The 12,438-nt window shown below is 39.2% G+C and overlaps 1 protein-coding gene across 3 annotated transcripts in view; it reads right to left on the bottom strand.

The window, feature by feature from the left end:
• Positions 1-2,260: 2,260 nt before the first annotated feature.
• snphb (syntaphilin b) overlaps positions 2,261-12,438 on the bottom strand; it is a 39,551-nt gene continuing 29,373 nt past the window's right edge. For 2 of the 3 annotated variants that reach the window (XM_047363933.1, XM_047363943.1), the window contains 4 exons: positions 10,823-10,996; positions 10,239-10,346; positions 9,072-9,218; positions 2,261-8,958 (listed from right to left, as the gene is read on the bottom strand). In XM_047363933.1, the coding sequence (XP_047219889.1) occupies positions 6,981-8,958; positions 9,072-9,218; positions 10,239-10,346; positions 10,823-10,996 (2,407 nt within the window). In that variant the 3' untranslated portion in view covers positions 2,261-6,980. The remainder of the gene's footprint in view (positions 8,959-9,071; positions 9,219-10,238; positions 10,347-10,822; positions 10,997-12,438) is intronic. The other variant, XM_047363950.1, reaches the window with a different exon arrangement.

Here is a 12,438-nt window from a genome sequence, read left to right as displayed (position 1 = left end):
GATATTTAGCATGTTTCCACAAGAAATATGGGACATGTGTTAATTAGTTACAATGAGAACATAATTTATTAATGTGACTAATTCCACTAAATCCTTTGAGCTTTTTGTCATCTGAATATTATTGTGAGTTGGGGCTATATAAATGAACTGAACTGAATTTAATGCAACATTGTTAAAAATCAGAGTCAACCACAAAATTCAATATTATTGCCCCACTTGATAAAAATGCAATAACTTGAATATGCAAAAATTAGATACATAACAGCTATGCACAAATTGTTTAAAATAAGCTGTGTGTGCAAAATGACCCAAGGATTATTAAAAAAAGTGTTCATAAACAAGACAGAGACATCAATAAAACATTCTACTCAAAACTCATCTAAAAGACATAAACCAGAGGAAAAACATTAGTAGATTTTCATAGAACCTCAGAAAATCCAGTGAAATATATATATAACAAAAACTTTACACTGTATTTATTATGGAAAAATGATTTAATATTGCATAACTGTGAGGAGAAATAATATCCTAACATCTGTTGCTTTTGTGTGTCTGTTTTTCCTGATTGGTCCTGCACACCACCTCAGCTCATTCCATCATTAAACATTTTTAACTACAGGAGTGGTTAGGCGTTCTTTAAAGGGATAGTACAGATGTTTTGAACAGAGATTCAAGTCAACGTGCTTCTTGCCGTAAATACCATTTTTAATGTTTTAAAAAAACTAATTAGTTTTAGAGCTAATGGCAGTCAAAACGGGGTTAGGACAATTGTTGATTTCTATCAACGTAAATCTCAAAAATGTCATGGCAAATTACACAAAGTCTATTTAATGAACCTTTGAACAGTTGCAAGTTGAGCATTTGTTACTGTCAAACCGGATGTGTTCGGTGTCTCTTGCCAGAAAAACTAAAACATTTATCCCTCGGTTTATAGACTTCAATTCACCTGAATCCAATAATTATGTACATTAGCAGGATTCTGTAGAACTCAATTACATACAATAGAGGTAATTTAGGCATTTTTACTGGGCCATCTAAAAGCTGCTTTCCATAGTTCCTTACACTAAATGGTGTTTGAGCATGTTTCACATTAACTAACCATTGAACTGCATGTACATATGCATAAAGTCTAAATATGATGGTTCTTTTAAGGTTCGTAAATGAGGTCTGCCTTACCACCAGTATGATACTGAAGATTTTTCTAAATGGCAGATTATCACTTTTTTCTTGTGATTAACCATTTATCAAAGTGAGCAGGTAAGATACTGACTCCTCATGACCTGAAAACAGAATCCTGCTTTAAAAAAAACTATCTCTTTAACAGTTGGATTACTATCAGCACCTTTACTTCTCTGTCTGGTCCAAATCATTGTTCTTTGATTATCATAGGTGTTTGAAAATAATAAGATTAAGAAAAAAGTCTTTTTTTAGACAGTTCACAGACAAGTGTCTGTGTGAACTAAATTATGTTGGGTGTCTGTCAGCACAAGACCAACACCAGCTCCCCACCCACCTTGTGCCACTCTCATGCATCTGACCTTCAGCCCATTTGACCATTTATCATAAACAAGGCTGGTCCAGTAAAATATTGGTTTGGACTTTGGACAGTAGCTTGTCTACAGAGAGGCCCTCAAAAGTCAGTTTTTATTCAAGCTATAATGAACTTCCAAATTTTCCTGAATAGATATGTGCAACAAGTTTGTCTGTTATAATTGAATATTTGAAACAGCAAGCCTGTTTGGAGAGTAACATATGACCTCAGCTGTGCATGCAGCTTCTCAGTAAATGAGAATATCATCCAAACATTAATTTATTTCAATAACTTAATTCAAAAATGGAAACTTGTATGTCAAACAGATTTCCTTAGTTACTAAGTCATATATTTGAAGCATTTATTTCTGTTATTAATGTTGATGTGTTTGGTTTACAGCTGGTGAAAACCTAAAATTCTGCTAATCAGAAAATTACATAAGATTATTTTTTAAAAGGGTTTAAGCCAAATGTAAATATAAAGTTGAGTGGAAGGAAAACGTTTGGTTGAAAATGGTACACAGGCAACAGGAATCTGGTTATTCTTGTTATTCAAGAGTTTGGGGTAGAGTTGCAAACCACCACACAGAGGCATGTTAGGGTTGATGTTTCAGTATTTAAAATACTTTTCTTTCTTTTTGTCTTGTGTCATGTTCAAATTTTCTGGAAAACTGAATTATTATCTTCATAAACTGCATTTAGGGTCTACAGATGACACCTGCTCCTCAGCAAACATTTAAACTTTCTTTGCTTTATTACCCTATAAGTCACAACAGCCTGTATTTAGTAACAATGGGAAAGCTAACTCCCAAAAGCAAACTATAAGATACAGGAATATTCATTCACGTAACTCTGACATTGTTTCTTTTACATTACATTGCAACAGAGAGGTGGAGGCTGCCTCTCACATTCCCACCCTCGTACCCTGACAGGGCTACAGCATATGGCTTCTTAATTAGGAGGCAGTTTCTGCCTCCTAATTTAACTTCGACTTCATACAGTCAGACAAGAGAGAAAAACTAGAGCCCAATGCATGATAGATAGAAAAATAATTACAGATGAGCAGACAGATCCCTCTATGCCTCTGGGGCTGTCTCTAAAACCTTCTCTGAAAGTCAACAATAAAAACCAGTTTTCATGATTGCCACTAACAAACTCATAGAGTACAAAGCCTGAATGCTGCAAATCCTCTACCAACCAGATTATAGTAGTTTGAGATGGTGGTCTAAGTAAGAACTTAAACATACAGCTCATTGTAAGGATTAAATGATAATAAATAACAGTTTGCATGGAGATAAAATGATTGTGTTCTTAAAGCTCTACAGGGAATATCAGCTGTTTTTATCCATTCAGAATTGTACCAAACCTTAATGACTTCACAGAGTAGTAAAAATAATCAGGTGGAATCAGTGAACGTATGACAAATTGGTACAGGTACATAATCTAATTCAAGTAAAGTCTTAAAACGTATGAAGTGAATAATAGTGCAATATAAGTCTGTAACTAAGATGATTTCTGGTGGTGCCAGAGGATTCCTCCAACCAGGTCCATGTTAGACTCCGACAACTGATAGAAACATTTAGATTTGAACAGTTGCTTAATGGAGACACATTTACACCAGACCATAGAAGTGCAGAAGTGCAAAATGTTTCTAGTGTATATTGATTATTTTGTCAGTGCCTTGAATGGTTACGGTCTCTTCAGTGTACCTTACTGGTACTAAATCCTCGACCTGATATATACTGTTTGAATTCTAACAACAGCAAACACCAATGTCACTCTCATCAAAGTCCAGACATACAGAAAATAAAAAAGTGATCATAAAATGCAACTGGAACCAAACTATCGGATGAAAAAAACCATTAAAAAATGTCCATTATTTTGTTCTGATTTCTAGAATGTCTTTGTCAGACAATTTAAGACAAAAAGTTTGTTTTTCTGACGGACTAATTTCAGTACCGTGGATTTGAGAATACATATTAACCATTAAAGACTAGCTACAGCACAAGAGCATCAAGGTTAGCAGAAATATACAGCACAGATCACAGACTGAGCACAACTCACTTCATTCAGACCTACATTACAATGTCAAACTGAACAAGTGAATATCTACAGGCATTTGATCATGATTTCACTGTATGACTAAAAAGATTTCCTCGGTTAGTTCCGTGCCAGTTTTTTAAGGGTACAATAACCAGCTACATACAACTGTGTACAGAAAATATACTCTCTGAAAATTAATATCTACATTATTCCCCTTAAGAGCCAGACACCAAATAGTATTCTGAAATTGGCAAATAAAAGGCACAATTTATATAGAAATAAGCTAAGATAGATATATTTCTCAATCTACGAAGCTACCCAAATTCAGTTATGCACTGAATTTTTCATTAAGTCCATGAATTTTGACCAAAACTCTTTGATTTAGAGTTCTTTCAAATATATCCAAATTAGCTTATTCTGGTTAACCAAGCTAACTGTTAAACTATTCAGAGCAATTGTAGAGTTAGCTACATGATGTGTGTTTTCTGCGACAACTGTGAACCATTTATGTGACGAGGGAAAAGTACTGGATATTTAGAGACAGAGATTGCATCTTTAAAACCCTGTAAGAATGCTTAGTCTTGTAGTCAAAACAGTCTCAGGGTAGAAACACAACCAGGAGTCAAAGAGGCAGCAGATCAGGGGTTGACTGCATGGCAAGGCTAAGATGGTTGGTTTGAACAGCATACAACAAATTAAACTACAAAGATAACAGTGGAAATCTACCACATTTAGTCATGTGTCCGGATGTAGAGAGAACTAATGTTGACTGCAAAAATGGCAATGCTAGCCAGAGAAAAGGGTCTATCCACCTTATTCCTGGAGGTGCTGCTGTAGGATTAATTATGTCTGAACTTCAGCTACTGTAAAGTGATCTGTTTTTGTGTCTACTGAGTCTTTTTTTTAAAGTGTTTCCAGGTTAGCTAAATTTCTTCTTTGTTGTCTGTTTCAATAATCACACGAGTACTTGTGCTGCTGCACCTAATCAGTCGAAGCTTAATTCCAACAGGTACAGTATGTTTAACATGCACCCAGAGTGAAACTGGATTCCAGCTACATTCAGTGTATTGGTTTTTACCGGCTACCAATGAACAAGGAATCCAGACAAATATGGCTGAATCACCTAAATTTAGAGTGACCACTAAAAGCCCTGCATGTGTGTCAGGTAAAGAGCGAAATCCTTCCCCTTTGGGCTAAGTTCACAAATTTTAGGTTCACGAAATCATGAATAACCTAGTTGTGTCCTTTCATATTCTGTAATAATTATTTAGTGCAAGGCCTCACTGTCATGTTATATGCAGGTCTACATAATCAGATTCAACTTCTTGAGTTCATCCTCCAATCTTTGAAAAATAAAGGTGCAGCTGTGATAATATTATTCAATTTAAAGCGTAAAAGTTGATATTCTCACATGTTTTAATAAATGTTTGGTATTCTCTAGAAGGTGTGGAGATAATTTTTGTAAAGCATCACAGGTTGTAGAAATAAGGGGGATAGTGAAAGGTGTTTTGTCTTTCCTGTTCTTGGAGCTAAAGGTGGTCATACCCTATATTGCCAAAAGTATTGGGTCCCACCACCATATCAATGAATTCCGGTGTTCCAGTCGCTTCCATGGCTGCAGGTGTATAAAGTTTAGTGTGGAGAAACTTCACTGGCCTGCACTGTCCTGACCTCAACCTTTTTTAACACCTTCAGGATGAATTAGAGTGGAGGCGGCAATTCTGCTTTTCTCATTTAACTAACTTATCAAACACCCTTTTAAACCTTGTGGAAGGTGTTTACAGGATAGTTAAAGTTACTATTGCTGGCAATGGTGGGTCCATGAACAAGTTGGGCCGTATACATTAAGAATAAGGTGTCATCAAAGTTTATGTACATGTAACTGTTAACAGACAAATACCTTTGGCAAAATAGTGTCTCTATTTAAATGGCTCACAGAAGATTATTTTATCTTGTTTTGTTTACTTCAAAAAAGCAAACATGATTTTTTTCAGTCAAGTGCCATATAAAAATTGCTGAAGGGATAAGATAAAAGAACAACAAACTCAAGTGTCTGTCTACTCAATACTTTCATAGGTTTCCATTACCAATGTCAATCTGAAAACCTTTAAGCAAAAATTTGAATATTTGGATTATTTTAAATTTCTTGAACTTGGGGTATAGACTGAGAAAAAAACAAAAACTTCAGGCCGGATGGAAAACACGGCAAAGGGGAAAACAAATGACGTTAATGTGAAAGTTAAAGGAAGCAAATGTTAGATCTTTGTATTTATTTCTATGTCAAACCAGCCTCTGATCAGAAGAGGGAACCACTAACTTTTAACTAAAGCAGTCATTTATTTCTGAACTACACTGATGTTCATCTGATGTTGTATCAGGAAGTGCAAAGGAAGTAAAGTACTCCCTCCGTATTCTAGCTGATTAAAAAGCAACCTGCCATTCTTTACATATTTCACCAACGCTAGCATGTAAAGCATGTTTTCAGTGGACACTCAAGGGGCTTTTCATAAACGCTTGAACTGTAACAGCCAAGCCTTTTAATTAGTCTGTGCTCTGCAACTTTCTTGTGGAGCAGTCAACAAGCAAGAGGCAGGGTCCAGGTACACTGCCCATCACAGACAACATTTCAGTGTATAATTTTACTGGAGCCTGTCAGGGTTCAACTCGTATTAAATCTGTCCACTGTCAGTTTAAAAAGAGGAAGCTGGTAAGAATACAATACTTTTGGATAAAGATAATTTATCTTTAAGCTGTGCAAGGCTGCCTTACAGGATCGGTTGTGTTTCTACCCTTAGCAGATACCCGAGTCCTGTGCCTACAACGCTTTTCTCCACAGCAGGCAAATATAATCTATTACCTTTAGAAGTGATCAATGAAAAGTGTCTGCAGCTTTGGATTAAAGTGGATCCACTACCAGTGGTCAACAACCATTGCCGTATTTGCTCCTAGTCTTACATATACACTCCTATACATACATATCAAGTATTTATGAACACATTCACCAAACATATGATCATTGTATCACGTTATAATTGATGGCTGACACAACAATGCACATTTTCTCTACATTCAAAAATAAATGAAACAATCAACATTAAAGCACTGATCATTCATTTCAAGCAGCTCATTTAGTTTGCACAAGCCAGTTCATTAATTATTTGGTAGCGAAAGCAAGGACCATTCACTGAGAGACAATAGGTTGCAGGGCCCAACAGAGTAGAGTGGATCGGTGAAAAGCCTTCCTCTTCGATGTCCATTTGTTTTTCCTAATATTCCCATTTTTATTACTATCCAAAGCTCTGGAACAGGAAGTTCTTCTTCCTCTCCTTTCACTTTAAGCAGTGGTCTAACACTACAGACCACACTGGAGGAGTGACACAACAGTGGACCACAGACATGCCATTCTGTTATATCTGTGACCCGCCCAGGTCTCCCCCGCCTGCGGGATAATGCCTCAGGCCACCTCCCCTGCGCAGTGAGTGCAGTGCCACAGTACAGCAGCCTCTCAGCAGTGAACCAAAGTGATACATAGGCTGTCCGTCACGCACTGGACCACGGCACAGCCATGCCACTGTTGGCACTATAGGGATGGCCACCGCTAGCAGATCAACCAGAAAGTGACGACTCCAGTAGCTCTTTTGGATTTTCCCAGAACCAGATGAGTCTTCTTCCTCTGCTGGAGAACCCCCCGTGGCCTTTTGTCCATTAGTTTTATCTTCATCATTGTCCTCATCATGGACTTTCACCACTGTGACACCAGCTATCTCCTCATGGGAGATAGATCTTCTTGGAGGTTGGGATGTTTGAGGCTTTTGTACACCTGGATAGATGGAGTACCCTGGACTAATTTCTGTTGTCTTTTCTTGTGTTGATATTTCTGATGTCCCAGCCTCTTGCTGCTTGTCCTCCACTCTCTGGTTTTTGATCAACATCTCCTTTTGATTGCCATCTCCACAGCATGCTGCAAAATTAATTTCACTCTGCATTCTTGTTGATATCCCTGCTAAATCACAGATATTACTTTGTTGTGCCTTGTCATCTCTTACCTCAGTCCATTCCACTGAGCTTTCTACTCTCTGCTGTTCCTCTTCTGATTGTCCGATCGTAGTGTTTTCCAACCGTTCTTCTGTTGGAGAGTCGTCTTTCTCTCTTTTCTCCTTCTCTTGCTTTTCCTCTTCCATAAATTTATCATTTGCCTGACACAAAGGACTCTCCATGGAAAATGCCACTGTAGCAGAGCGTGGTAGAGGTGGAACCAGTGGCGTTTTGCAAACTGGTATTGGCTCCGTGGCTGTGCTCATGACTGTTGCTGTAGTCACTGAAGTGGTGGTGGCGATGGAGTCCAGGTCCTCCTCCCCCTCATCAGACATCCAGGTGGAGGTGGGGCTGCAGGCCTGAGAGCGAAACGTACGTTGCTCTGCAATAGTATCCAGATCAGAGGGGTACCCTGCTGTTGCAGGGATTGGGCAGCTCTCGGTCTGAATGCCTGCCTCCCTCAGAGGGTGCAGGTACAGGTGGTGGTGGGACAGACAGGGGTGACTCATGCAACTCCCTCCACCCAAACTGCAACGAAATGGAGCCAGATGCTCACCTGTGCAGAGTTTCTCATAGGTGGAGGAGTGAGACATTGTGTGTGGCATTGAGTGGGACATATTGTGAGGAAAAGAATGAGGTAAGGTATGGGAGAATGTGTGAGGCAGAGAGTTGGGGGCGGAATGAGGCAAGGTGTGGGAAAAGGTCTGTGTGTAGGAATTAAGCAAAGATGCTGTCTCCTCAGAGAGGTAGGCGGCTTCCAGCAGGAGGTCAGTCCGGCTGGGGACGCTGTTCTCCCCACAGCACACAAACCCGCTGTCCTGTGTGCCATCACCAGACAGGCAAGGGAAGTCTGCGTCGTTACAATTCCTGTCCCCCAGTGCCTGGTCGCTGAGCTTGGTGTAAGTGGAACTTCGAGTTAATGAACGGGCTGGAGAGCCATCGCAAGAGCAAGACCCCCTCCCTCCCACTGTCAACTTTGGTACAACCCCAGGACTTTCCCCAGAAACAGATGCTGGGGCTGAGCCCCCAGCACGGGTCCTGCAGCCTGGTATGGCTTCTTCTTCCTTGGCCAGTCCAGCTTGGGCTAACTCCATGCTAACCAAAAGGTTCTCCAATTTGTGATTCTGAGTGTTGATGTCCTGGAAGTACTTTTGGATCCCTACGTCTCCATTGAGCCCACCAGCATCACTGAGTCTGGTACGAACTGTTTCTACTGCATGCTTGAGCTGCTGGATCTCCTGACGAGCCTCCTTCAGGGCTAACTGAGCCTCCACGCGGTGACACTCCTCCTCAACCCAGTCCTCCTGCATCCGGTAAAGCTGAGTTCGCAGCTCATCAATCTCTGTGTCTCTAAAAGATTAAAAAATGAGAGGAAGGGCAGAATGGTCAAAATGAAGTAGAATATGGAAAGACCTAAAAATAAGTTTCTATCCAGTTTGTGTAATTCTGTATCACTATCTCACCTGTCTTGCAGTGTGTTAATGGTCTCTTTCAGTTTGGCTCGCAAATGTCGGATACACACCTCCTTCTGCTGGAGAGGTGTGAGGTACTGCTCTGGTGGCGGAGGGCGAATACCATGGTTGTCCGTACATGATGTGTATTTCTGACGTCTGGGACACATCAGACACAACCAAATATAAGGGATCAGCAACAAGTTTTTTAGTGTGAAGTGTTTTTTATAAGTGACTTGGTTTGAAACCTCAGAAACCCCCAACTTCTCAGTAAGTCTGTTAAAAACTTATTGGAGTCTCTATTAACTTAATTATCTATTTCAATGTGACTTAAAAATAAATGTTTAGTCAGGTAATCTGTAGTTAAAATGTCCTTCTGTTAAAATGTCATAAGCAGTACCTGACAACCCTCTTGGTGTCTTCATTTAGTAGAAATCCAGATGAGTTCATTTTGGAGGCTGAAAGTACTGGGTGTTCTGAGAGGGACCAAAACTAAGGCTGATTTGGTCCCTCTCAGACCACCCAGTATTTTCAGCCTCCAAAATGACCAAAACTAAGGCTGATTTCTACCTTCTCAAAACAACTCCAGTTACAAAAAATGTCATGCTGGTTTCTGTGAATGCTATTTTATGAACCTTTAAACTGTCTTCACATTTGCATTGTACAAGGTCAGTGGTGCGCCACAAATGATCTTCCTGTGTGAAACATGCAGAACATGAAAAGAAGAATAAAATAAAATTATATTCACCTGAAGCTCTATGATATTTTTTCTTTTCACATCCCTTTTCTTTTACATCAGACAGCTACTTTGAAAGAAGTTACAACTGATCCTTTTTATTTTGTTCTCAGTATGTGTTTCACACAGGAAGATCATTGGTGGTGCACTACCTCCTACCTCAGTTTCCTGTGTAAAATTATTATTGTGTAAACAACTGCCCAATGCAAACATGAATATAGGTATGGACATTTATTAGATTTTCATGCTATGAAAACCTCAATAGTTTTATGGTGTCATTGAATAAACACAATCATATGAAACAAAAAGCAAGACATATTCTAACCACTTCTGTTCAAAACAACATGCAAACCTGCTTGTAGCTTGCCATGTTTAGTTATAAAACAGTGTTACCTAATGGGTGGTGCTGCTTTGCATCAGTCCTATTGTTTGTAACTCCTTACCCTTTGGTGGGGCTGCAGTCGCTGCCTTTACACGAGCCTGAGTTGCTGCCGCTGCTGACAGAGGCATTGCCATGGGGATCTCGATTACTAAGTGCAGCTGGGGTTCGCCTGGAAAGAAGAAACCAACTGTTCATCTTTACTTGTTACCATACAACTAAAGACAACAAGTGGGCTGATAAGCAAAGCTACTACACATGTAATGACTCAAATCCACATAAATGCCGGACACTGATCCATGGTCACCAGCATGCCCCTGCTGCATAGATACACACTGACAGATCACAACACAGACATTTCGGTGGATAATAGCAGAAAATAAGCCTGTATGAGAAACATGGACATACTTCTCTGGGTACTGATAATATCACAGTTTTGCAAGAAGGGAATGGGTTCAAAGATTTAAAAAACATCTGACAAACAAGAAGCATGCAAAAAAATAAAAACACAGGAAGAGAGTAAGCAGTCAGAACTAACGTGTTTGTGTGCAAACTGCTTTTATTTCAACTATAGGACATCATGAAACAGCTTCAACATTCCCATGCTCAAGACAATCAAAAACACCAAGAATTTGACTCTGAACAGACCGAGAACGTGGGGTGGAGGGAGAGTTTGTTGAGCGGCGATCTGGAGACTTTGCAGAGGTGTATCCTTTAGTGGGCGACTTGGTCGATGTGTAGCCTTTAGTCGGGCGCATTGAGATCATATAGCCCGACTCCATGGGTACATAATCTAGCTCTATGTACCTGCAGTAGTCAAACCTGAGCAGGCAAAGACAGGAAGGTGTTAAATTGCAGAAGATGACTCAGCAGACCACACCTGCATGATGCCATGTGTGTGAATGTATGCAGGCAGACTGCATCAACTGAGAGGAAAAGCTCTCAGGTGGTGCTGGCGTTAATATCAAAAAGCATTGAACTGACCCAGGAGACGATGCCTTCTAAAAGGCTTTGGATGGGCCTCTCACTCTGGTTTCTGATGTGGAATATCTAGAACAATCTGCAGGGCCTTTAGCAGCAGAGTACATAAAGTAACACTGTGTGTCTTGAAATACAATTTGAAAGTGAAAAAAAGAATGAGCTGAGAAGCTTTAGAGGAAGCAAGGGTGGTGTAGAGACAGTATTACCATTTATTCATACAAACCTCTTCATCCAGAAGCAAATAAGCTTCTGGATGAAACAAATAAGCGTGCACACCAATGATTCTAAATGGCAGAGCTCCTATCAAGACCAGGCAATAGTGATACAAAAAGGCAGATGAAGATAAAATGTAATAATGACAACATGGCAAATACTTATTTTATTTCAATACTAAAAAAAGTATTTTACTTTGAAAAATACTGTAGAACTGATTAATTAACTCTTTCTTAGCCAATTAATTGACTACATTATAGAAACTGTGAGACCAACCATGGCCTATAGCCAATAGGGCAATGAAAGTCTGCTAAAACATTATTAAGGAATAACAGAAATCATATGTTTGCATATCCCAGGTTAAATTTAAACATGGCAGCAAAGAGGAACAGATAGTCATGTACCGTCTCCTCTCTCTGTCTGACCAACAAATATAAACCAAGAAGCTAAAAGACTGAAATTGGTTGGCAACAGCGGGACTCTCTGTGCTTTCTGCAACGTTTTCCTTTTTATGTCAGGAATTAAAAATCTTGGTTTATGTTTTCTATTCTTCTACACCCAGTTTTCACGGATTTGGTCTGAATGAGTTCTGCCAGCTGTTTTGCCCATAATTCCAGTCGCTATGTAGGAACATGCTAATAAACAGAACCTCTGTATAAGACGTCTCTGCTAAGAAAATGAAGCATCTATACAAAAGCACATCTGTTGCCTAGTCACTGACCTCCAAAGGAGGAGGAGAGAAGCCAGAATAGTCAGAGCAGCCATGAGGGATTTACACACAGGACACGGTAATTACAAGCTAAACCACTGCTCTTGTCTTTGTCTAAGCCTTTGCTTTGTTTGCTCATATCATTTAAGGGATGTGCCTATTATTCTATAAATATACTTATATTCTATAAGTATACTTCTAAAATGTTAGGAAAGTAAAAGTTGCTCTATGATCTCCAATCCCACTCATAAAAAGAAACACACACCTATTTAAAACTACTAATTGGATGATTAAACAAAAAAATAGGCTCTAAGATCATACAGATCCTATTTAATAATTTATCACAAATATATTAATGTGT

This window comes from Girardinichthys multiradiatus, chromosome 1 (assembly GCF_021462225.1).
Source record: "Girardinichthys multiradiatus isolate DD_20200921_A chromosome 1, DD_fGirMul_XY1, whole genome shotgun sequence".
Classification (NCBI taxonomy): domain Eukaryota; kingdom Metazoa; phylum Chordata; class Actinopteri; order Cyprinodontiformes; family Goodeidae; genus Girardinichthys; species Girardinichthys multiradiatus.
The sequence above is the reverse complement of the archived record's forward strand: the minus strand, read 5'-3'. Positions and strand labels throughout refer to the sequence as shown.